General features: G+C 37.7%; 1 protein-coding gene across 5 annotated transcripts in view; it reads right to left on the bottom strand.

Moving 5' to 3' along the window:
- LOC106030871 (potassium voltage-gated channel subfamily KQT member 1-like) overlaps positions 1-27,081 on the bottom strand; it is a 529,055-nt gene that overhangs the window by 420,238 nt on the left and 81,736 nt on the right. For all 5 annotated transcript variants that reach the window (XM_066999747.1, XM_066999764.1, XM_066999755.1 and 2 more), the window contains exon 11: positions 26,604-26,766. In XM_066999747.1, coding sequence (XP_066855848.1) covers positions 26,604-26,766 — 163 coding nt within the window. The remainder of the gene's footprint in view (positions 1-26,603; positions 26,767-27,081) is intronic.

Raw genomic sequence — 27,081 nt, 5'->3', positions numbered from 1 at the left:
CACTACAGACTAAGAATATATACAATGACCAGCAAATGAAGGAATTCACTCAGACTGTAAAAGTGCAAATAGCCTTGTAAGTCATGAAAAATAATTGTTTTAAAAAGTTTGAGCAAATACTCATCTCCATGAAGTACAGGTCCGAGTTCACAAAATGGCCAAGGTTGGAAGGGACATCTGAAGATCATCTAGTCCAACCCTCTGCTGAGCAGGATCACCTGCACATCACATTGTGCAGGATGGCATCCAGGTGGGTTTTGAATATCTCCAGAGAAGGAGATTCCACAACCTCTCTGGGCAACCTCTCCCAGTGCTCTGTCACCCTCACAATAAAGAAGTGCCCTCTCACATTCAGACGGAACCTTCTGTGCTTCAGTTTGCACCCACTGCCTCTCATCCTTTCACTGGATACCACTTAAAAGAGTCTGGTTCCATCCTCTTGACACCTTCCCTTTAGATATCTATATACATTGATGAGGTCTCCCTTCAGTCTTCTCTTTTCCAGGCTAAACAGGCCCAGTTCTCCCAGCTTGTCCTTGTATCACAGGTGCTCCAGTCCTCTAATCATCTTAGTAGCCCTCCTCTGAACTCGCTCTAGTACCTCCATGTCCCTCTTGTACCGGGGAGCCCAGAGCTGGACACAATACTCCAGGTGAGGCCTCACCAGGGCTGAGCAGAGGGGCAGGATCACTCCCTTGACCTGCTGGCAACAATCTTCTTAATGCACCCCAGGATACCATTGGCCTTCTTGGCCACAAGGGCACATTGCTGGCCCATGGTCAGCTTGCTGTCCACCAGGACTCCCAGGCCCCTCTCTGCAGACCTGCTCTCCAGCAGATCAGCCCCCAGCCTGCACTGGTGCTTGGGGTCATTCCTCCCTAGGTGCAGGACCCTTCATTTGCCCTTGTTGAACTTCACGAGGTTCTTCTCAGCCCATCCCACCAGCCTGGCGAGGTGCCTTCGAATGGCAGCACAGCCCTCTGGGATATCAGCCACTCCTCCCAGCTTTGTGTCCTCAAACTTGCTGAGGGTGCACTCTGTTCCAGGTCACTGATGATTAAGTTGAACAAGACTGGACCCAGTACTGACCCCTGGGGGACACCGCTAGCTACAGGCCCCCAACTAGACTGCACCACCAAGCTCAACACTCTGAGCTCTGCCATCCAGCCAGTTCTCAATCCACCTTACCATCCACTCATCTAGGGCACACTTCCTGAGCTTGTCTATGAGGATGTTATGGGAGACAGCGTCCAAAACCTTGCTGAAGTCAAGGTAGACCACAGACACCACTCTCCCCTCATCTACCCAGCTAGTCATCTCATCATAGAAGGCTATCAGATTGGTTAAGCATGATTTCCCCTTGGTGAATTCATGCTGAGTACTCCTGATCACCTTCTTCTCCTCCACATGCTTGGCAACGACCTCTAGGATGAGCTGCTCCATCACCTTTCCAGGGATGGAGGTGAGGCTGACTGTAGTTGTCTGGGTCCTCCTTCTTGCCCTTTTGAAGACTAACACGACATTGGCTTTCTACCAGGCCTCAGGCACCTCTCCGATTCTCCACAACCTTTCAAAGATGATGGAGAGTGGCCTAGCAATAACATTAGCCAGCTCCCTTAGCACCCATGGATGTATTCCATTGGGACCCATGGATTTGTGGATATCAAGTTTGCTTAGCTGATCTCTGACCTGATCCTCTTCGACCGAGAGCATGTCCTCCTTTCTCCAGACTTCCTCTCTTTGTCTCCAAGGTCTGAAATTTTCATATTTTTTTTTTTCCTTTATCCCCGCTCTTCCTTTTTCTACTGATGTATTTGAAGAAGCTCTTCTTATTGTCCTTGAAATCCCTTGCCAGATTTAATTCCAAATGGGCCTTGGCCTTCCTCGTTGGGACACACTTTCTTGGCCTTCCCTGCATACTCTGACAGTGTCCCTATATTCTTCCCAAGTGACCTATCCCTTTTTCCACATGCTGTAAACTTCCTTCTTCTATCTGAGCTTTTCCACGAGATCCCTGCCCATCCATGCAGGTCTCCTGCCCCCTTTGCTTGCCTTTTTACCATATGGGATGCACCGATCTTGAGCTTGGAGGAAGTGATGCTTGAATATTGACCAGCTGTCTTGGGCCCCCCTTCCTTCTAGGGCCCTAACCCATGGAATTCTTCCAAGTAGATCCCTGAAGAGGCCAAAGTTTGCTCTCATGAAGCCCAGGGTCGCAATCCACCATTTATTCCACTATAAGTTGGAAGTGTCCATGTCTGAACACACTGCTGTCTGCAATGTGCATCCACAGTTCTTAAAGAAAACTGATTATTCAACTGTTTACATTTGCTTGCTAATTCCTTCTATGAGAAGCATTCAGTACTACATTGGCTTTTTGCCCCATAACTTGATATTTATAGGAAAAGAGATACAACAGTAGCAGGCCAGTACTGAATCCCACACTTTCTCCTCATTCTGTACTGAGCACTACAGAGCAGCTCTGCTCTTACTCCACAGCTCACCTGAAGCCCCTTCTTCTCTGACCATATAGCTGCAGTCACGTGGCAAATATAATCCTGTGCTTAATGGTCTCAGGTGGTCCTTGGTAATCTTTACAAGCACAGCAGGCTTTTGTTCCCTCTTTACATGGGGGACATAAACAGGCAAATTTTCAGTTTGGTGAAGACTTTACTATGATCATCTATGACAGTCTCACCCCACAGGTATTGCACATATGTTTCATTCCTACAATCATTTTGAAAAAGACAATGCTTTGGGCTGTGATTATATACTTCATACAAACAGGAGCTCTGTAGTGTATACTCCATACCTTGTTTCATTAGTTGAATGGAAGACGTCCACTTTGCTCCATAAAACTAAGTATTTGTGTCATGTCACAGACATTCTCTCTCTGCTTACGCCCCCCCCCCCCCCCCCCCCCCCCCCCCCAATGCTCCCAGCACAGATCTGTGGGCATAATAATTTTTGCCTGTTTGGTTACAAAATAGATTTATCTCAAAAACCTGCCCTTAGCATCCACAAATACTAACAGAAGGAAGAGCTTTTCATAGAAGTGCTGTTCCTGAACAGCAAGTTCAAGCAGAAATCACAGCTCTGATGCTATTAACATTTGTATTGTGATATTAGAAGATTCCCCACTACTCTCAGAAACACTTGACTCGGGTTGGAGTCTGTTCAGGTTCATGTTTTGTTAGTATTAAGCCACTATAAGACAATACAGGTTTTATCTTTGTAATCCTAATAATAAGATCTACTTAATACTAAATCCTTTTATGCTTTTACCACCCCTTAATTATGCGTTCCTGCTTAAAATATTAACCTGTTAATAATGTTTTCTGATCCACACATCCAAACATCAGAATCAATTGTAAATGCAAGTATCATATCCCTTGTTCTAAATATTTTTCTGTCTTTAAGGTGACTGGCAGAGTCATGAGCAGTTACCTTATTTGAAACATTATTTCTGGAACCAACTCGTTTTCTGAAGTAATTGTCACTTTCCCTGAGTGAACTTCCAAAAGTCATTTAAACAGCAATGTTCAATCATAAATCAAAATTCCCTGAATCGCACGAAAAGGAATGAAAACATTTTTTGAATGTGAAGAAGCCATGAGCTTCTGGGCAATGAAGTAATTCATAATAATCATTCATGATAATGTTTTCATTTTGAGGAAACATGGAGCATTAAAATACATTCAACACATGGCAGTGACGCTTTCCAGAAATAAAATCCAAAGTTATAAGGTCCAGCTACTACATATGGTAAGTCTGTAACAGCTGCAAACCAAGCCAGAACAACTACATCTTCCCTCTCCACATTTACTTTAATAAGCTTTCCTTTTCCAGACTGACTTTATGGGTAATTAATCTTTTTTTTTTTTTTTTTTTTTTTTTGAGAAAAGCAGGGAAGTGAAGCAAAAAAATATGGAGGAAAGAAGAGAAGCCATCTTTCCTTCTTGCATCCTATTCATGACATGAAAAAGCTGTATCTACTCAGTTATAAGATTTATAATATTTTCTGAGCATGAACAGTTGTAAACAGTGAGTTGAAAATATAAAATAGAATATCTACAACCATACAAGAAACATCGATAAATGCCACAGACATAGGAATCCGTAAAACAAAACAACTCAAATGGAACAGCAAAAAACCTAAGCCTCATACACTTGTCTATTTTTATTTAATGCTAATTCCTAAAATGGTGAGAACATAATAAACACACTCAAATGTAACCCAGAGATTTTTGCAATGTCACTTAGCTTTATTTAACCTAACATCCTTGTCTATCAAATCATCATTTTTTTTTTCTGATACCTCAACCACTCTGTAGGCTTTAATAAAACTTTTCATTAGTAACAATTTCAAAAGAAATATTAAAATAAAGAAACAATTTCATCTGTAAATCGTTACATATTTAACAATAGAAAACAAAGCTTATCAGCTTCTTTACAGTGAGATCAAATGTCTAGATTTTTTTTTCAAGTGCCTAAAACCAATTTTCTGTTTTTAAATTTTCTGATTTTAAATTTTTTAAATTGCATATGCACTTGCAAAAAAAATCTGTTCTGCACACTTAATCAACAGGCCATTTAATTGTTTGCTTAAATTATTTCCACAGTAGTTATCAGTTTAAAAGAAAATGTGCATAGTATACACTGTGGGTGACATAGCTCTAAGAAAAAAAAAAAAAAGGAAAACTTCTTAATTTTTGCTCACTCAGTGTCAGGCCTAAATCAGAAAGCTCTAATTTCTTAACAGTCAATGGAGAAACAGAAAAGGAGGCCTCTCTGAAAAATGACTGTCAGTCCAGTCTCTGACATCTGCATTAAACTTATAATGCATGTATCTTAATTCTACATGCATGCTATGTGGGATCAACCCAGACTAAAAGTTGACCCTGCTAGTCAATTATTTAACAACTTTTAGATCTGAAGTTGTACTGTTAAAACATTCTCTCTCCTAACACCAGGCTCTGCTACTCTATATAATGAATGTCTGAGACATGAACGTGATCTATTTAATTTTATATGTAAGGCTGTACATTGACAGAAAATACATGGGGTTACTGTACTTCCTCCATCCACAGGGACAAATTACCTGTGATATTGCAGCATCGTTCCTTGTCTTCTTTCCTGTAGCAAGAACTATCACCTCACTGCCTGAAAATTGCCATTTTTAAAGCTGTGTAGAGAGCAAACTAGTTTGGGACCTAGACCAAAACATTTCCAGATTTTTACTTTCCTCATAAAACAGGAAACTGAATGGTTTATGAAAGACAAGGGGTCTATAAATGTCTGGCACCTGACTACCAGCCTACCTTTACAAAAAAGATTTCTATCTGCTATTATTATTCAGTTCAGCAGTCAAATGGTGTCCAGGTTTATCTGAGCAGTCACTTTGGAAGAATACAGCAAAATGTATCATTAGCATAGATGGAATCAGTTCATTATGAAAATTATATTGTGAGACCTTTTCTTCATTATTACTGTGAAACTAAAGTGTCAGAAGTGTACTCAGTACTAGCCTAAATAAGAAAGGGCTATTTTTATTTTAGTTTTTCATACGAAATATTCAAAATCTTGGCATTGAATGTGGGATTTTAAATCCTAAGTACTCAAATGTAAGTCATCTGAAAATATCAAGTACTAAGATTGCCCCCTACACAGCTCAGATAGCTACAAGTACTCAGTACAATTAAAAAAAAAGACACATTATGTTCCCAATTTTAGACATCTAAATTTATTTTCAGTAGAGACAATGTTCTCCCTGAATTTGATTTTGCTCACTGAAAGCCTGTAGAATCAGGCCACAATGTATAAAACATCTGTTACGAAGTGGAAGAGAAATAAAAGGACTAACTTATAAAGTGAACTAATGAATAAGAATAGATTCATATTTGCTACAAATTGCTAAGCATATGCAAAAAGTGCCATGCATTATTGCTCCTGTACTTAGTTACAAGTTTGGCTGCAAGTGTTTTAGATAAATGCCAACATCTGGTTTCCTGTGTATCTGATTTAAAACAATCAGCACTCAAAATACACTAATGCTGACTATATTTGTTGTACATTCTTCTGTTCGGATAAACCTGTAGGCCAAATTGCATACTGAGTTACACTCCAGGGAACCATGATCACTCATTACATGTCTAATGGGACAACACAGAGATGCAAATGAGTGCCAACACAATTCAAAATCACAAATGCATGTAGTACCGGAAAACATGCAGACAGAAAACAATGAAACATGTTTGAATGCATATGAAGATGCTGTTACATATCTGACTGCCTGAACATACTTGTAAGACCTAGCAAACAAGAAGGATGCAACATATTCACACAAACACAAGCAAAATCATTTTCTATAGTACCATAAATATTAGACTACTTTAGAAAAAGTACATTCAGCACAAAATCACTTTTTTTTTTTTTTTAATTGAACATATTAGTCTGGAACATTTAGCTAGGTATTTTTATATGAAAAAAAACTTGCAGAACACGCGAATGTCCATACCACTGAAACTGTAATGTTTGGCATTAACTGACAAGCAGGTTTGTTGATAGATTCAGAAAAGTGGTCAGGGACCAATTGCACAAAGAGTTGTAAGTACCTCCTCATACTCAGATATGACCTGTCAGAAGAGAATCAGAGATTAATGGAGCATAGAAGCATGCAGTACTGGTGCCACTCTATCTGTTCAGATATCGAGCTGTGTTTTCCATTGCACTCAGTTCAGTCCCCTTCAAAGCAGTAATTTAACAAAGGATTTTCCCTGGCCAATTTAATCTGAGCAAACTAATAGATTTATTTATTTATTTTTTAAATGTCTAACAATTGTGTTGCTAAGGAAGAGCTACTAATCCAGCAACTTTGAATTCTACCTTTCTGGTTGTGTCATGCCTAGGACTGTTTTTTGGTTCTCTTCACAGGAATGACCTGCAAAAGAAACCTAAAGGAAGCTGTTTTTAATATCTTCTCAGAAAGTTGTTCCAAAAAAAAAAGTGTCAGATGTTCTTTTTTGAAACGGCACTAAATGCAACTATCTGTGATCGAGCTGAAGTCATTCCACTGTCATCATTTAGTCACACTGCATGTTAGCCAATAATATACTTACTATATGACTAGACATGTGGTCCAACTGCCTGGATGTTTCCCTTCAGCCTCCTGCCTTTCTCAGGAGAAAGCACATGGCATTTCAGCAGTAAATACAAGTCTGCCAGCCAGACACCTTTTCCCATAATTATGCATAACTTGCTCTTATGGCCTCCAATTGCTACATCAAAATTCACCTGTAAGGACTTTTGTCCTCCAACTTACTGAGCTGACTGGACTAAAAGGGCCCAACAACAAAGCTGTCAGAGAACAGTAGGTCTATGCTGAACTCCAAAAGGACTTTCCCATTACCAAGAGACAAAATATTTCTGTGGATGATTCAGATTAAGATACAGAGACTACATCCATTGCAGGTAGCTAGCTCTTTCTAGGTTGCTATGAGGATATAAAAATAAATGCTGCCTTTTTTTCTTTTTTTTTTTTTTTTTTGCTTCAACATCCCTTCTCTCTTGGGCTCTGTTCCTGAAAAGAGTAAGTAATGCTTTTTTTTTTTTTTTTTTTTTTTTAGTGAAAACTCTTTCTCCTAAAGAGAAAAAAACAGACTTCCTAACTCAAATGAAATGTGGTTCATATGGATGGTAATAATTGGTAAGACTGAGCAAAGAGGATGGTAAACAGAGTTTCCAGGTTAGAAGGTGGGCTGAGGGAGGAGAAGCATTCAGAGACACACGGTGAATTGCACAGAGGATACAGCTTAGCTATTAATTTTGCCACATAGCAGTTTGGCCCCTCTGCATAAAATCAACTTTATGAACAAGAAATCCCGACAGCAATCTTCAAAGAGAGTAGAATTCCTTGTTTCCTATAAGGGCTCTCAAAAGTGTTTGCACAAAGTTCTTCTGTCTCTCCCTCTTTGCAAGCCTACTAGCTTAATACTATATAGTCTTGCATTAAACATCTCAAAAACTTGGCGAATACATGGAACAGCTCCAATTCTGTCACAGTGGTTTACGTTTGCTGTTAACACTTGGTGGCTGAAACACCACAGACTTAGTTGCTGACATCTGTCAGCAGCAAGCTACTTCTCCTGCATATATAAAACCCAAAAGTTACCACAAGTGGTCCAAGAGGAATATGGACTGGGTATTTTTAGGAAACCATCTAACGAGGCAAATTGTATTTAAATGTCCAGAAAACAACATTTCTCGATATTCTACAGCAGAGTGCTTTGACTCATTTCAACTTTGAGAAGTATTTCTTCTCCTAGCTGAAACATCAGTCACATTTTTTGGTGTTGTTTTATTATTATTATTACTATTATTATTATTATTATTATTATTATTGTTTTATGTTTTAAAACAAATACACACACACTTATCTGGGACAATCATTGTGTCCACAGAGATTTGAACACATTTTCAGGGCTGGAAATGACATATATGTTCAGAGATCAGCAATCATGATTAAATTCAAATCACCTATGCTAACGCGTCTGACTTACTAAGGCTACTAATATTACTGAACTGTTAGTTCAGTTATTCTGGAGAACAAAATAAAGTAAGAGCAGTCTGTGAAAATAAGACAAAAATTGCTTTGAAAGTGAGCCTTCTCCAATGACTTATTATTATTTTTTTTTTTTAAGATTAAAAGACAAGAAGAATTGACTGTAAAATGCAACAATTAATAGCCAGTGAAATGTAGTTTGGCAGCGTGTTAACTCTGCAGGGAGAGCTCTTAACACATACAAACTCTTAGAATTACACATAGGGAACATATCATAAAATATAAATAGAGTTACTTTCCATTATGGGATTCAGAACTGCCATTATAGTAAAAATGTTTATTTTAAAAAGGAAGTATAGTTTTAGTGTAGCTATTAAAGAAAATAAACCAGTCTGAAAACGTTTTTATTTTTCATGTTAATGGTCAAAGCACACAAATTGCAGCGACGGTAATGTTGGAAACATCTTCAAATTTTTGTAAATGTTTTGACTCACAAGAAAACAAAACCCAGTTATTGTAATTGCAGTGAAATATACCAACCATTTCCTGGTCTAATGCAGTTCTTTGCAACACACAATTAAAACTTCCCATTAACTAGCAGTTAGTCATGAATTCAAGAAACGCAACATTTTTACCAATCTGCGTATTCTGTACTGACTAGAAAAATGGTGTTAAAGTAAGTCTTAATACTAGAGAGAATATTCGTGATAGCTTAAAGCAAGCTCAACAAAAAAGATTCTTAGATATTGACTGCAGTAGATTTGAATAGTTTTGAATTAAATCTCCAGTTGTGCTTGTACTGTACATTGCAAATGAAAAGAAGAAACAGTATTTTATGAATGCTCCCTTTCTATCTCAAAATACATTTGTTCTGAATACATAACTGCTAAATGTTGCATATGAAGACATATTAGGGTAGTAAATTGTTGTTAGTAAAATTCTAAATTGGAAATATAAAAAAGACATTTTAAATGGACATTATTATGCGTACCCAATGCTATAGAAGTTTTGAAAGACATTTCGAGATCATAGAATTTGTATGGTAACAGCTTATAAGCACAGACAAAACTCTCAAAATATATTATCTTTATAAAAACGTTGTAAACCAACCTAACACATTTACTTTAATATTAAATTCATGCCATGTATTTCAGCTCAGTCACTATGCACATTCACTATTAATACATACCGTATTCCTACTTTTTCCACATTGCTTATGAGCAATTGTTATTAGGAGTTATTTAGAATGTTCTAAGTTCTACTTAAATTTATTTTAATTACAAATAAGCTACCAAGCTTTTCCTGCCACCAAAAAAAAAAAAAAAAAAAGACTTGAACCTATTTTTGAGACTCAAATGATTAGCTTTAGAGGACCCAGCATAGTTAGTTAGCATAGTATTCTACACTTTTTTAATAGCAACCAAAAATTGACAAGGGAATAATTATCTTTATATGTAAGGTATACATCTCTACAGTTGACACATGCTCCCAGTCAGAGGCATAAAGTCTTTTTGTACTGATGACATTGTGGAAAAATTTGAATTTGCATCCTGTAGCTCTCAAGGCTTAGGGTCTCCTCTGGCAACAGGCCATCATTTTTGCCTGAAAATCGCAGTGACAATGTGAACCACAGTGAACCACACTGAAAGATGTAATGAGATACACAGGCCTATTGCACTCACCTTCCTCTCCTCCAGAGGACTTGCAGGCAAAAGAATGAAAAACCTCACTCTATGAAATACACCTTGCACTTTCCAGTTTGACTGACCCACTCTCCTCATGGAGAAAAGAATATCCACCTTGAAGAAGTGTGCAATGAAGCCCTGAAAAGCAGACAACTGAGATATAGATGCCTATGCTGACACTGTAGGACATGAGGGTGTCAGTACATTAAGAACCAGATGCAGATTCTACCAGTACCAAATAGAAATCCAGATGAAAGTTGAATTTGAGGAGTGACTTGAATTGTTCATTTGATTTATTTTTTTTAATAAACTAGCAATTAGGTTTTTAGGTAAAACATGAAAAGACTGCAAACGACTGAAGTTTATAAAATAATTTCTGGAAAATGTTTTCATTAGAAATGTTCTATTTTACATAATATCTTCGAAAACTAACTTTCATCCTGAAAGAAGATCAAATACTTGACAGTTTCACTACCTTGATGGGTTCTTCCCAAAGCACTTTGGCTTGGCTTTCTAAACAGTAGATTGCACAAACTTTTGCTGTTGCCTAAGCATTCAGAAGGATCTTTCTTCGAGATAAGCATTATAGTTTGCTTGTGTCCAGTGGATAGAGCAAAACTGACTTGGGTATGTAACCTGAGCATGCTTGCTAATTCCTCACCATAGGGAGGCTTTTGAAGACAAAATCTTGTTCTATTTTGTTCCAAAAAAAAAAAAATAAAAATTCTACTGTCTTGGAATAGAACAGATAATACTGCCTCGACCTTTGCATTGGTCAAACACTAGAAATACAGGCTACAACAAGAATATTTATAAGAATTTGAGTGTTCATTCATCAATGACTTGAGATGTAGCCCATTTTGCTCCATCTGTTAAATCTAGGCTTAGTAGATTACTTGCATATATCCTTATGTTAAAAAAAATAATAAATAAAAATTAAAAAAAAAAAAAGATAAGCATAGGAGTTGAAGGACCTCATGGTCATTCAAATGCAAAGGTACATGTGCCATCTTGGAATGGTTTGCACTTTTGGATAACTACTGCAATTGACAAAACAGCTGTTTTTTCCTAACATCAAAAAAACAGATCACAAAAAAACTGTATTATGCAGCACCTTGCTTATTAAGTTTACATGGTAAGGATATGGTAGTGGGAGTTCTGCAGGGCTGGCATCTGTGAGAAGAGCCCAGAAGTTGCCCCATGTCAGATCAAAGCCAGATTCAGCCAGCTCCAAAAGGGACCCACTGCTAGCCAGAGCTGAGCCAATAAGCTATGTTGGTTGCACCTCTCTGGGAGTAGATTTAAGAAAGGGAAAAAGAAAAACAAACAAACAAACAAAAAAAACAAACAACAGCTGGGAGAGCGAGGAGTGAGCAACAGCCTTGCAGATACCAAGGTCAGCGCAGAAGGAAGGCAGGAGGTGCTCCAGGCACCGGAGCAGAAGTTCCCCTGTGGCCTGTGGAGAGGCCCCTGGTGGAGCAGGCTGTCCCCCTGCAGCCCATGGGTCCCACATGGGGCAGATCTCCATGCTGCAGCTCGTGGAGGAGCCCCCGGTGGAGCAGGTGGATGTGGCCTGGAGGAGACTACGGCCCATAGAGAGCCCCCACAAAAGCAGAGTGTTCCAGAGCTGTAGCCTGTGGACAGTAGCCCATGCAGGAGCAGATGATCTTTCAGGATGCTGCCCATGGGGACCCATGTTGGAGCAGTTTGCTCCTAAGGGATGCACCTCATGGTACGAACCCATACTGGAGCAGTTCTTGAAGAGCTGCTTGGGGGAAGGACGTAGAAGAGGGTAGATGGGTGGGGAGGTTGTTTTACTTTGTCTTTAATTTCTCACTGCATTAGCTTGTTAGAAATAGGTAATCAGTTACATTAATCTCCCTATGCTGAGCCTGTTTTGCCTGTGACGATAATTATTGAGTGATCTCCCTGTCCTTATCTCAGCCCTTGAACCCTTTTCGTTGTATTTTCTCCCCTTTTCCCTTTGAGGAAGGGGAGCAAAAGGGCTGTTGTGGCTGAGCTCAGCTGCCCAGCTGAGTAAAGCCACCACACCTTGTCTCCAACAGAAGTGAAGAGTGGATGCACAAAGACAAGCTAAGTATATATAGAGTTAGCTTCACAGAAACATCTGGTGGTCTAGAGCTGTGGGCCTTTCCAAGCCTGAGGTGCTATACAAGAATATTTGCTGGGTTTTCTTCAGTAAACTTGTCCACATTGAGTTGAGAATATGTTAAAAGAGATCTGTCTACACTAATCTTACTGTAGATATGAAATCATACTTGCCTAGTGATTGGGAAATTGGTGCACTAACCTCAAACACTGTTGATGTTGCTACAGGGAAAAATGCCATACTAGTGAATCCATATGTCAAAATCCTACAAAAGGATGTTATAAGTAAAAGGAATTTTATCCCAATAAACCTTCTGAAAAAGGTATTGCAGAGTCTGGGAACAATAGTGAAGGCATAGCCCAAGAGACAAATCCTTTCTTTCAGGAGGATGAAGTGAAGACTCTTGGATTATGACTGTAGCACATTAAGACCTAAGATTTTCAATGCAGTCTTGGCATCATGAAGGCTCCTCTGGGACACAAGGCTTTCAGAATTTTGCTTTCAGACCAGTAGGGAGAAGTTAACATCTTGCTCCTCAACTCTGCCTTCTTTTTCATTAGTGTTTCTTGTACTGTTACTTATACTTTGTACCGTCTATGCTTTTCTGTTTAGAAACCCCCACTCCAAACCTCAGCAAAACTCATAACTTATGAATTGTCTTTCAAACTATAAGTCCTTTAGGGTTTTCATATCCAGATTTTGATATGATCCTTCTTCCATTTGAAGAATAGATTTAACATAGAATCATTAAGGTTGGAAAAGACCTCCAAGATCAACTAGTCCAACCATACCCCTACCACCAATGTCACCCACTATCCATATTCCTAAGCACCACATCCAACCTTTAAATTAGGTTGAAGTCATAAAGAAAAGATCTGGCTGCTTTGTTCACAGTGCTGACTGTTTCCTGCTTTGCAAAGATTATAGTATTAGGTTTGCTAGAAGCACCTCCTGATGCACCTCTTTCTGAAGCACCTGCTTCTTTTATACCCAGATCTGTCCACCACTCTCATCTAATATTGCAAGGTATTCACAAAAATCTTAACCCTTTCCTGGTTCTTAGAGATTGACATCAGCCAAGAACAACACGCATAATTGCTTGCAGTCTAAGGTTAAATGAGAGCTGGCAGCATGGAGACAAAATTCAGCAACTTTATTTACCCTCGAGTAGTTGTTCAGCTGCAAAGGCAACTGCTTAAATGAGATAATTGAAATCAAAGACAGCCTTTCTGTGACAATTCATTCTTTTTTCATGGCTAAGAACCTGATTCCCTTGGAAAGAGTTTCATGAAAAAAGCCACATTTCAGCAATTGAAATGGGACACATCTGCATCCATGGAGGAAGATGCACAAAGCTAAGAAGTCTTGTCTCCCTGCAGAATAGTTTATTCAGATGGCTGGCAAAGAAAGTAAGATAAACACTGGAAAATCCCTCAGACAATTCCGTCACTCTCTCATGTGGGCAAAAGTCACACGACCTGGCTGCAGCAGAGACAAAATGAGGGGGAGGAGACAGAAGACTATAGAGTTGTGTGACTGCATCTTATAAAATAGTAAGACATGAAGGTCTATTCAGTGGATGATATGGAGACTGAAGGAAGCAGAAAGGAGAGCATTAGAGGTCTCCTTATTATTAAGGAGATTATAAATTAAATGCTTTAATATCAAGCAACAAACTTGCTCAAATTCTTCTTTTTCAGAAAGTACTACTGACACACAGATTTTATAGAGCCCAACCTAAATTGCCCTGCTGTCTGAAAGGTTCAAGTATTTTCCCCCTCTGGCTGTTTTCACTCCAGCCAACCCATGTCTGAGTTTGACATCTACTAATGGATTTATTTATTTATTTAGCAAAGAAAATCATTATTCCTTTAAGAAGACTTAAGTAGAAGATAACTAAGAGAAATAGAGAATCTTTACCAGCCAGAATGATCCCCTTGTAAAAACCATCACTACTTCACCAAAGTTGATATTAAGTTTAGCTGATAGAGATCTTTCATATAACATAGGCATAGGCCTACTGTTTTATGAATGCAATTTTACCTTACTGGAAACAGCGCAACCTTAGAACATCCAGAGATACCATTTCTCCAGCAAGGGAAGAGTCCTTTTTAACACTGACTGACGTTTTATTATGCTAAGACAAGTTTGCATGTACTTTTGCAGACACTTTCTAAAGTATAGGGCTGTCTAAATTAATCTCTGTAAATCTGTTGGGCCCCTGTGTACACCAAAATATAGTGCTTGCTCCCTCTCTCAAACAAGGTTATAGGAACAGCAACCACTCTGAGCTCTTCATATAAACAGCAACAGAAACTTGTAGACTTCTATGTAGGGCTGCTACACGCTTGCTTCATGATGGCTCGCTCAGCACAAATTAATCTAGGATAGATTCAGGTCAACCTGACCTGAAATGGATCTTAATTGAGTTAGTACAACCAGGTCTAGAGTATCCCATTGCCATGGTCTGATTCACTCCATTAAAAAGAACGAAGAAAAGCCACTGGCAACAAATACTGGCATTATACAGCTTAGGATTTTTTTTTGGAAACTGGAGTCAAGTTTTGAGGAGTCAGCATAATATAATACTTAAAGGAACACAAACGGATCCAAAAGGTCAGAACAGGGTCGCAGTTTATGTACCCATGAGGCTGATTCAGAACCACGTTATATGCAAGCCAGAAGTCCTGGAATTAGTTATCAGAATTATATTATAGATGCCCTCCCCATAATTCACATTATTCAGAAATGGAAAATTATTATTCTTTAATTTATTTTTTTTTAAATTCATGCCAACTCCATACAATTCTCCTGCTGGTGAGACCACACAGTGCAGACCATAGCAAGAATGAAATAGATGAAACCCAGAAATGTTTTCTCTTTGATGATGGATTGCCACTGCTGGAAGATGATTAATGCTGATTACAAAGATTACAATTCAAAAAGCCATCACTGATACCCATGCTTTTGCATTTCCAAGCTTGGTACTTTGCTGCTGTATTGGGTAGCACTGATCACATCTGTATAGTTTCATAATACAAGACAGGATGGTGTCATGTAGGAGTTTTATCAATGTCAGCATGGAAGGAAAAGCAAGATAACTCACTAACAGATGTGGCAAAGCAAAGTGGAATTGCCCACCCTTGCTTCCCCCATCTTGGGTCTATACTCCAGCGAAATTCACAGAAATCTTTGCCATTCAGTTGGGGTATTCACTGCAAATTTCTCTGCAGAAGACTACAGAGGAAGAGCTTTTCTCACTGACAGAAATTTACTTACTTCTCAATTCCAAAAAGCTTCTGAATACATATTTAAATATAAGTGTTTCCCTCCAAGTGAACATGATTTAAATAAAAGTAATCATACATTCCATTTTTGTCAACTTCCCTTGTACGGAAGGAAATGTATCATCCACAGAAAACATCACTTAAATGCATCATTTATTCTTCTGTATATCTACCCCTAGTAGCTTTTTAACAATGCTTAGCATCTTCTGCAGTATTACTGTCCAATTCAGTGATTTTAGTTTCATTTAACAGAAAAACCATCTGGAAAGCAGGTATCAATCATTTACTACAGAAGCCCAGCACCTAACTCTGCAAGAAAGCTTTTAAATACTTTAACTAAATCCACTCATAGATCACAGGCAGAGCTTTTTATGACCTCAGTTTGCTTACATGTCAAATTCTATCAAAAAAAGTAACAAGGTCAGATTGTTTCATCAGTTGTATTCAGGTAATACTAAAGGGTTCAGAATTTGGCCCAAATTTAATCAATATATATAATAAGCAGTCTTAGCCACTTAGAAATTTATTAACTCTGATCAATGGATTTCATACAACAGCTGCACGAAAATCAATGAACAACGCAACCTATAGAGAATATTGCAAATGTTTGCTCATTAGGAAATTTCTGCTCCCTCTTTTCTTTCCAAAGGTAACCATTTTGCAAAAGATTGTTTAGCCAAGTATTCCAATGCTAAAGGTGCTCTGGCTGTATGTACACAGCACATTACTGGACACTCCAAATGGAAGGACAATCAGTTCCAGATGTTTTTCACTGATTAAATTTATCCCAAGCAAGGTTAAGTAAATGACAAGCAGCTGCCTTTTTTTCATTACTCATGAAAAATGCTTCTTAGAGTTCTGTGTTTAACAGGCAGATGCATGGTGCAGTACATATATTCCTAGGATTTCACGATTAACAGAGAATGTGGACAATCTTCAGAGAAACAACTATTATTTTTATTTTTATTTTTTTTTTTATCTCCAGTATGTCAGAGTTTATGCAGATCACATTTAACAGGAAGAAGCTTAAGAATTAAACAAAAAACATGTATCTTTGGAATGCCCCAGGTATGTACTCCCCTAAGACACAGCTACTCAACTCAGAAACTACTTTCTACCGGAGTAAGTAGAAATAAACCAGAAAAATGTTGAAGTGCCACCAACTAGATCATGGCTCAGTGCAATAATGGCATCATTCCAGTGACCCATCAATTCAAACAGGACAGCAAAGTGCAGTGGTTTCAGGTTATCACACATGACACAAGAACAGTGGAAACAAACACAAACAACAATGAATGCAGGAGGTATAAATTCAAAATTATTCAAGTGTGAAGACTTACAACTTAATAACAAGCAAGACCACTATAATCTGGGGATTGCCTACTGTCTGGCCACCTCCCTTTTTGTTCTTGAATCTTTACGTCCAAAAACAAAGATAACTGACTGAAATATGTCAGTGCAATATGCTTACAGGTTGAAACAAAGCTTTATTTCTTAGACTTCTGTCCTTCCATTTATATTCAGACATGCAATGCTTTTACACCTGAGAGGATTAAACTGACAGAAAGGTATAAAAATCCCTTGCACATATCTTTAGGCAAGTTGACAGGTCAGATTTTCTATCACAACACTTATGCCTGTAGGTATGAATCACAGAATCACTGAATGGTTTGGGTTAGAAGGGACCTTAAAGACCATCCAGTTCCAAACCCCCTGCCATGGGCAGGGACACCTCCCACCAGACCAGGCTGCCCCATCCAATTTGGCCTTCAACACTTCCAGGGATGGGGCATCCACAGCTTCCCTGGGCAACCTGTGCCAGCGCCTCACCACCCTCATAGTAAAGAATTTCTTCCTAATATCTAATCTAAACTTTTTCTTTTGTTTAAAAAAAAAAAGGCTTAAAACCTTTGTCCTAGGCCTCCCTGCTTTTCTGTAGGCCCCCTATAGGTACTGGAAGGCTGCTATATGGTCTCCCCAGAGCCTTCTCTTCTCCAAGCTGAACAACCCCAATTCTCTCAGCCTGTTGCACAGGCCCACCTCTCAAGCCTGTCCAGGTCCCTCTCTCTGGATGGCATACCACCCCTCCAGCATGTCAACTGCACCACACAGCTTGGTGTCATCAGCAGACTCGTTGAGGGTGCATTCCATCCCACTGTCCATGTCGCAGACAAAGATGTTAAACAGCACCAGTCCCAACATTGACCCCTGAGGAACCCTACTCATTTCTGATCTCCATTCAGACATTGAGACATTGACCTCAGCTCTCTGAGTGTGACCAGCCAGCCAATTACTTACCCACCCAGTGGTCCATCTATTAAATCCATGTCTCTCCAATTTAGAGACAAGGATATCATGGGGGACAGTGTCAAATGCTTTGCACAAGTCCAGGTAGATGACACAAGTTGCTATTCCCTTATCTATAAAAGCACATAAAAGCATTTCCAAAGCACAGAAGTGAAAGCAAAGAAACTAATTGATTTCTGATAGAGAAAATCTGCAAAGAACACTATGCATCCCTGTATATTAAAGTTATTTTTCAAACACCTGCTATGAGACTGCTACATGAAGACACATATCAAAAAAATTGTTTAGAAAGCAGCCAACATCTGGGTATCTAAACAAGGAACAGAACCAAAACAAAAGTAATAATCCTGAACAAATTTTCTTCTCTCAATTTTAAAGCAATGGTCAAGGTTGCATACATATATATACAAGTATGATATATAACAAATACACAAACTACATAGAACCAAAGTTTATTTTACTTCTAATTCTGGAATCTTTTCAGCTTTTCTAGATGATGCACAACGTAAAATACAACCTTTTCAAACCATATTAAGTCCATCTATCAAGATGAGAATTATACCTACTGGCACCTACTCCTGCATTTAAGTAGAACCAGTTTTTAAAAAATAATAATTAAAAAAATAACATGGTGTCCCGGCCTCTCACAATAACATTTTGTCATTCCTATCAGAAAGAACAAATTTCTGTTGCTAAAAAGTAGCTTCACATTCTAGATTAAAATAACAGCTTATTTTCCCCCACAGAGCATTTACTGTATTTTCTGCAAGAATCAGCTTCTCTTTTTACAAAATCTGACATTCCTGATTACTACTCCTCCTTGCTTATGCTAACAATAAATAAACGAATAGGCCTATGTTTAGTACTGCATTGACTAATAGCATTCTTTACTTCTGTAATGCTGTGTCAGTCTAAAAACACTTCATAAAAAATTAAGACTCATGATATCTCAGACAGACGAGACTTATATTCATTTAACAGATGACGCAGCTGAAGCACAGTGAGTTAATTGTTTGCCCAAGGTTACATAGCAAATCAGTAACAGAGCTAGGAACAGAATCCAGGAACACTGACTCATGCAGCACTTCTTCCTCAACTCCAGACAAGCCTTTTGCATACTGCCTCAACACCAAAACTGTGTTTTCCCTTGCAGTCTAACCAGCCAGCTATTATGCACTGAATTTTTGTTAAAATGAGATGGAGGATGATGACAGTCTCTTTAACTGCCTCTATATCTTTTATGGAAAAGAAACTTTAAGGCAAAACCCCACAGTCCTTGATGGTGTTTTGCTCTTTGTTTTGGTAGTTTTGTTGTTTTCTAAGATAACAAAATTAGTACACACAAGAAAAATGGAGGAAGTTCAAAAAGCTATTCTTAGACAATTTACAAGATGAAGCGCCTGCTTCTCATGTTCACTGGAAAGGCTCACAGATGGTTCAAAAGGTCTGCGTTTCCATACAGTCATTAATGAACTACAGTGGAAATCCTTAGAGTCTATAGTACTACAATTGTTCTGTGTCACTACCAACTTAAGTGTGACTATCAGTTTTAACAGTTTGACCACTTCAGAATTCTCATGGGCTTTAACCAACTGGCCCATAATTCTGTGAGTCCTCCTTCCCTCTTTCAAAGCACACTTTGTATTTCCTTTTGTAGACCTCTGCAATCTCACTAGCCTCCTATGAGTCCTGTTCATAGCTCTCAGGTTGTTTCTGACCTCACCCAAACTACTCAGCTATGTACTTTGCAAGCCCATATAACTAAAAACCACATGACTTCAGTGCATCTTTCCTAATCCTTTCTCTTCTAACTTGAATTGCTCCTCACTGAATTATTATCTAAATAGTATTAAGTAGCACAACTTGTAGCATTACCTCCAATGAATGTGTTGACTTTCTGTGAAAAATAAAACACAATAAACTATTTCCTGACATCAATTTTTCTACCCTTTATGTTTAAAAAAGGAGACAATTTTCCTTTCTCCATAGGTTTTCATCTCAATTTTAGGTTATTCACAATTTACCCAGATTGTTCCATCTTTCCTACATTTTGGAAAATTGACAGTTTGGCATATTCTTGTAAATTCACTAAGAAGTTTCTACATCTCCCAGATTCTCCTGTTTTGCCCTGTATTTCCATTGCTAATAAGAAGGCCTAGGCTTTGTACCAAATTTGTGAAACTTCATCCCTGAAGTGTATCAGTTCTCCTCCGTCCAGACTTTTTTTGATTTGCCTTTAAGTGGTTTGGCTATGAAAGCAATTTCTCTAATTGACCAGGTATCTCTATCTAACTGGTTTTACTTTTGTTTATATTTGTGTACTACAACCATAATTTCATATCTACAGCTGTAACAAGCAGTAATTCTAGTAGACTAAGATATTTACAGTGAACATAATGGCATATCATAGAGAAATACAGGCTGGACAGACTATCAGAGACCTCAAGAAGTAGAGATACAGGATGCAGTATATAGGAGTACAACCTAAGATAGTAGAAAGGGCACAGTCTTGTCACCGGGGTCTCCACAGCTATAAGCAGTTCACTAGTGGTCAGTTAAATTAAAATGCAGACAAGGAGCTGAGAAAAATTGTTTTTTAAAGGTAACAGAGAACAAAGAAACAGTGTCTCACATTCATAAATGGGATTATAATATAGTAAATCCAGATGAAACATGGAGCTACAAACCAATGAAGAAAAGTGTAAAATTGTTAGCAAAAATTTATATATGATTTCAAGTGGGTCCTAAGAGAGAAGAAATCATCACTACAAACATAGTATTCCTCCGGAATATGATATTTTATATACCTATAGTTATAACATAACTATATATGTTATATTTGTTATTATACGGAATTTATATACTGTTGTGAAGAACTCCAGATTGCACCAGCTTATTTTAACACTTGGGCTTCTCCTGCCCCAACAGATGAAATTCTTAGGATCCAGAGCAGCAGAGGAAGGAAGAGCACAGACATGAGGAAAAGAGGTAAAAACTAAGAAGTCTATATTACAGTTTTAATTGCATTATTACTATTAATGCAACTTTTGGAATATGAAAATAAAAAGCAAAAAATATAATAATAATGAACTTCTTTTTTGTAACTTGGATCTGGATTAATAAACGGTTAGATCAAGACTTCACATATACTAGCACTGAATTCTCAATTTTACTTTTATAAGATTTGCTTATAAAAGCACTATACTTTTCTCACTCTTGCTTCCTACAACACTTTATCTATTAATACTGAGCTTCCATTCTTGAAGCCTGTTATGTCTGTTCCACTTTTCTCTCTTCTTCCCAAAGTTGGCTCTCCACCTTTTTCATAAGCCCCCTTTAAGTGTTGAGTAGCTGCAATAAGGTCACCCCAAAGCCTTCTCTTGTTCAGGCTGAACAGTCAGCTCTCTCAGCCTTTCTTCATAGTGTTATTCAGTTTTATTTCACAACTAAAATTAGTTGGAACATTTTCAACTAAATTTGTTTTCATCTAAATGAAATGTCTTTGACAAAGCAAACATTTTCTGGAGGAAAAAAAGAAGTCTAAAAATCAGTTTTACTAATATTATGAAGCAGAAAATATTTAGGGAGCTGCAAATGCCTTCTCTCATTAAGGACTCCCATCTAAAACAAAGTATTTGCTCAGTCCAATTCAGAGTGATTGGTGATCTAAACTCTGGTCCTAAATCAGGCAGAACAGAGTTGAATAAATGCAGAGGGGAAAAAAAATTAAACCTCAAAAGCTGCCAGATTTAATCAGAAGTAAAAATGTGTTTGGCAGAGGCAGCTGATCTCTTCCTCTCAGCCTTCGTCTCCCCTTACACCAGCTCCCTCTCCTAGATCTACTATCCCACTTTGGTCATGCAAGGTAAACCACAGAATACACTGAAAGTACTTGCTCAGGGCAGCCAGGGCTGAAACAGCAGGGACTTAAAACTCCAGTAGAAGCATTTGGTTGTGTTTCCACAATTCTTATTCACAGTCAAGTACCATTAGTAACTATGGGTCCTGAACTGACAAATTTAGATATTAAACAGCCCTATACTGCATATAGGTTCTTATCGTAAAGCCACCAGCATCTGCTACTCACCTTCTTAAGAGCATGATATTTTTCAGAAGCAAGGTATCTGGATACTTTCCCTTGCTCATTTGGAGCATATCTTTATATTTACTTTTTTTTTTCTTTTTTTTTTTTTTTTTTCCCCCTGACTTACTGACAGTTAGGCAGACTGTCAAATGCTTTGGTGTTTGCTTTATTCTGTTAATTTCAGCCATATGTTTTTTCTCACCTTTCACTCAACTTGTCAGCACTGGAATCTATGAATCCACTTAATTTAAAATGTTTGCTTCTTTATATGTACTGCAGATTGTAATCTATCTACACCACTGAGGGAAAGCAGCCCTTTTCCCAATGGAAATGCAACCAATTTCCAGGAACAACCAACCTAGTGCTAGATAGGTGAATTCTGGAATGTCAGCATCCAAACTAATATTATAGAAAGAATTAATCAGCATTAACACTATTATGCACTTATATAAAAGTGTTTGAAAAGGTATTCTGGGGAGCACTGAAAATTAAATCTCTACCTCTCCTATTGAGAAGTTACTCTTGTACAGTTTTGGTTTGAATAGGAGGATGAAAAAATATCAGCATGCAAGAAAACCCCAAAAGCAAACAGAAAAGCATAGTGATAAATAGGGAATTTTGTTTTTATCCCAGCAGAGATTTATCAGTGTGAGAGTTTTGTGACTTTGACAAATTTTACAATAACGAGTTGTGTATACAATCTACAGTAACTGACAGAGAATAATATATTCCATCTGCTGGAGAAGTCCCAAGAGGCTGACCTGTAAGGTCCAAAAGTTTTCACATTTTTATAATTTTTTTTCCTAATAAAGTGTTATGAAACAGCTATTCAGTTCATTTTGAGAAGCATACATTACAGTGTATAGCTGTTATTTGAATATGAAACTCAAATGCACATAAGAGAATGTCAGTTGCATTCGAGTGTTATTTGTCATTCTTCTATTTGGATTTGTCTTTATGACCTATCACTCACTCTTGATACAATAAGTAACTATCGTCTTGATAGTTAAGTGCCTTGTTTAAATCTTAAAGGCACATTAAAGATGCCAGAGAGTTGACATGTGTGATGTCATCTTAAATAACAGACCCTGCTGCAAGGAACTATGCGCTGTACACTCTGGTTGACAGAAGTACAGGTAAAGTTCAATTCCTAGACTATAGAAAAAAATTATGGCTATAATCTCAGGTGAGGTGAAGTCACTGAGGAGCTTCAAATCATTGCAGAAAAAAATTAAACTGTGCATCCTGGTACAAAAGAGTTTTCAGCTGGAGACAATGGAAATGCACAGAAACAATACACTGCACTAGAGTATCTTCAGTATCACAGTTATTTCTGAGAATTTTTTTTTCAGCAAATCCATGTCTGCTCTAGCTGTTCCTTTTAATTTCTTTCTAAATATTTTTATCTTTTCAAGAAATTTGACTTCAAGGAAAATATTACTGTGGAAGGACTTAGCCTTTCCATTCCTGCAAGGATGGTCAAGTTCTTAGTGGTATAGAGCACGCTACACTAGTCATGCCACAAATCCCAAGATGCATAACTAAGTCAAGAGCAGTTTATCTTTTGATTTATCAGGCGTTTCTTGCAAGATCCAGCCAGTTATGGTACATAAAGATCTAGTTCCTACATTATGCACTACCCTTTTTTTTTTTTATTACACATACAATTACAAAAATACTTTTTTTTTTTATTACACATACGAGTATTTCAAGTGTTAAATTAATGTTGATCGTATCTATAGGCATTATAAGGCTCCCCTTTCTCAAACCTTCAATTTAGAGGTAAAGAGGAAAGCATTTTTATCTAGCCTTGAAAGATATGCCTCCACACAATTTTTGATCAAGCCAAGATGAAGCTGGGTGGACGTGGATACGCAAACAGGATATCCAAAGAAAAACCTCAGTTCTCATGAAAAAGAGGTACACTCACATTATGTACTTCCTGAATCAAGGTAAATCTCTCCATCAAGGAAATTTTAACTGAATGTCAGTTTATTTTCTGCCCAGAACAAGGCATTTTCTTAGTGGGACTGTTATTCCTTTGACTGCAGTTGCCAGGCATTTGTTTCAGGTTTCCTTGCAGTCTCTCACATCTGACTGAAGCAGCAGACAAGAAGAGCTGTTTCAAAGCAACAGCTCTGCTCCTCCTAGGTCAGGCCTATAAAAGTGATCTAATTCAACCTCAAAGTCTGCCATCATCTGTAAAACATCCAGCCGCAACAACCAATGAATAAAATATTCCACTATAACAACAGTGAAATAGAAGCTGCCATACTTCTTTTCAATTACATTTTTTTTTTTTTCCTTTTCTAAGAGAGACTTTAAGGGAGGAAAAAAAAACACCCACACTTACAGGCTTGCAACCTAGTACTTCTACTCCTCAAGAATAGAAGCCTATTAACTCTGGCAAGGAGATCTTTGCTGAGAGAAATCAGGTTTAAATTTTTGAGAGGTGTCAAGAATGTTCAGTCAACTGAGCAATCAAGTTAGCCTGGAATCCTGGAAGCTTTGTACCAGAAGGAATAAATCAGAAAACCAAATGAAGTGTGACTTACCCCAGACATGAGCAAAGGCAAAAAAATAAAAAAGATTGGTAACGGAATAATATGCATGGCTGAGTCTCAGAATGAGAATAAATTAGACCAACTATAGTAAGAATTGAACAAGAAAGCAATTTCAGAAAAAGGGCAAAAATGCTTTCATTTCGCTCTGCTACCCAGCTGTAATGCAAAATAAATAAATAAATAAATAAATATTTTACAGTCTAGTCCTTTCAATCTTTCTTCTGAGGGACAGTGCTTTGCTCAGACTAACACTGAAGGAATACAGCTGAAGTGAAGATACAAGCACTGGCTGAGGCATGATTACAGGCAACTTAGTCCTCAATTCTTTATTAAAGTTAGAAGTTACACCATTGCACAAGCCTTTCTTTTTTTTTTTTTTTTTTGCTTCTGTCCAGCACTGACTGATGCCACAATACCAAGATACACTCAGCTAAATCTGCACTGATCAGCAAGGGAAGCTGCACATTTCTAATAAACAAGGGTGTTGAGAATTGTTGTATTCTGTAAAGAGGAAAATTTTTAAACCAGCAACTTCATAAACCACACCATTCACCCCTTTCCCAGAAACCTACAAAAACACAGGAATTGCCAAGCAACAACACTGTCAAAAATACTGTCATTGCTGAAAAGCACTCTTGACCTCAACACGACAGAAGGAAAATCAAAATATAAACCAGAACAAGAATGAAAACCTACACCAGGAGAAGAAAAACGTTTCCTCCCAGAACAGCAGGTTCATGGCTATCAATTGCATAAAGTAGAGTCTTGAAGATCTTTCTAAAACGCTAGGAGCAAGATGCTCCTACCCCTTGCAGATGTGTTTCAGTATGCCACAGTTCTCAGTCAGATGTGGAATAGCAAGCAGCTAATTGCTCTCACTTGAATATAACAGGTTAACAACACTCTCTGGCAAATCTAAAGTCAGAACAGCCCAGTAAAACTACTGCATTTGATTTCATTCAGAAGACATTACACATTCACTCTGGGAGTAAAAATATTTAATATACATGGATATATATTTAATTAAAGAGATCATCGTGTCAAGACTACAGACATACTCTCTCCAGGCTGAAATTGTATCAGCCTCAATGCCACATAAGAGCTATTTCATACAGAGTTGACACTCAGGTTTAGCAAGGACAGATGAAAACTTATGTGAAAGCAGCAAATGAGACCATAATTCAGCGCTACTGCCTTTGACTAGGACCAACATCTTTGGACACCTCAGTTAACTTGTCCAAGTTTTGCATGCCTCTATGTACAGAACATAACTCCTTGAACTATGAGGAAACAGTTTCTCTTTAAGCTAAAGACTTTAGCAAATCCAGAACTTGCATGTTTCCCTTCCCATCTCATGAGACAAAGGAAGTCAGCACAACGATGGAAAAACTAACTTTCAAAAAAATCCTCACTTCATAATAAACAATGTTATTTTATACCCACCATCTTTAAATGAAGTTCATGGTGGAAAAGAATTTTTACAAACGCAGCAATATCTTAGCTCAGCAAAGAAATTCAACCACTTTCCATATTGAAATACAACCACTCATAGCAACACAATATTTTAGTGAAGTAATAAACAAAACACTTATCAAAACCTCCTGGTTAACAAAGGAATGGGTAAATATTTTATGCCTATCACAATTTATTTGCACAGTGTTTAAGAAGGTGCTGTAAAAAAGTAAAGATATTTTTCCTATTTTATTTTCCTTTCTTCAGGCTCTATGTGAGGTAAAGTTTAATAGTGGCATAGATCTGAGGAAGCTTTCCATCCAGCTGAAATAATTCCAAAATGTAGAATTTGAAACAAAAAAGGTTTTTGTTTTTTATGTTCACACCACACATCTAAAAATTTCCTTTTGCATTTCTGTTACTTTGAATCTCCCTGTAATTTTTGACACATTTTGCGTTACTGATTACTTTTATATTATTTTTCACAGAAATTTTCATCAGTTTAGTTACTGTTAACATTCTCTCTTAAAAATGCTAGCCTAAATGTAAATTACCTCCTGGTTCATCGATGTAGAAAGACACATCTTTTTTGTCTTCTTGTTCATCAACATGATCATAAGTGATCTGTGGAATAGATAAGGCATTCTCTCCTGGGTTTATCACAGGTGCAGAACCATTACCACAGCCTGGTTTCCCTTTTCTTTTGGATTTTCTAGCCTGTGGTAGTAGAAAGAGGATGATATCAAAACATACTATGAAAACCAGAAAAGAACCTCCCTGTACAATAAATTCATCTCAGCAGGATTATTTATTTCAGTGCAATTGTAATTCAGTAAAAGTGTTACATTCTTGGTTAATGCTTACAGAATGGCTCATTTTAGATTATTATTTTAAATTTGGTAAGGGTTACTCTTAAGGGAAGATGCTTAGCACATTCTGAAAATCAGTTATCAGTTAGAATTTTATCAGTTACAATTTCTCAAGCCATATCTGAAATTCAAGGCACCCAAAATATTAATCATTTGAGTATAT

This window comes from Anser cygnoides, chromosome 1 (genome assembly GCF_040182565.1).
Source record: "Anser cygnoides isolate HZ-2024a breed goose chromosome 1, Taihu_goose_T2T_genome, whole genome shotgun sequence".
NCBI lineage: Eukaryota > Metazoa > Chordata > Aves > Anseriformes > Anatidae > Anser > Anser cygnoides.
Note: the sequence above shows the minus strand (reverse complement) of the source record. Positions and strands in the feature narration are given on the sequence as shown.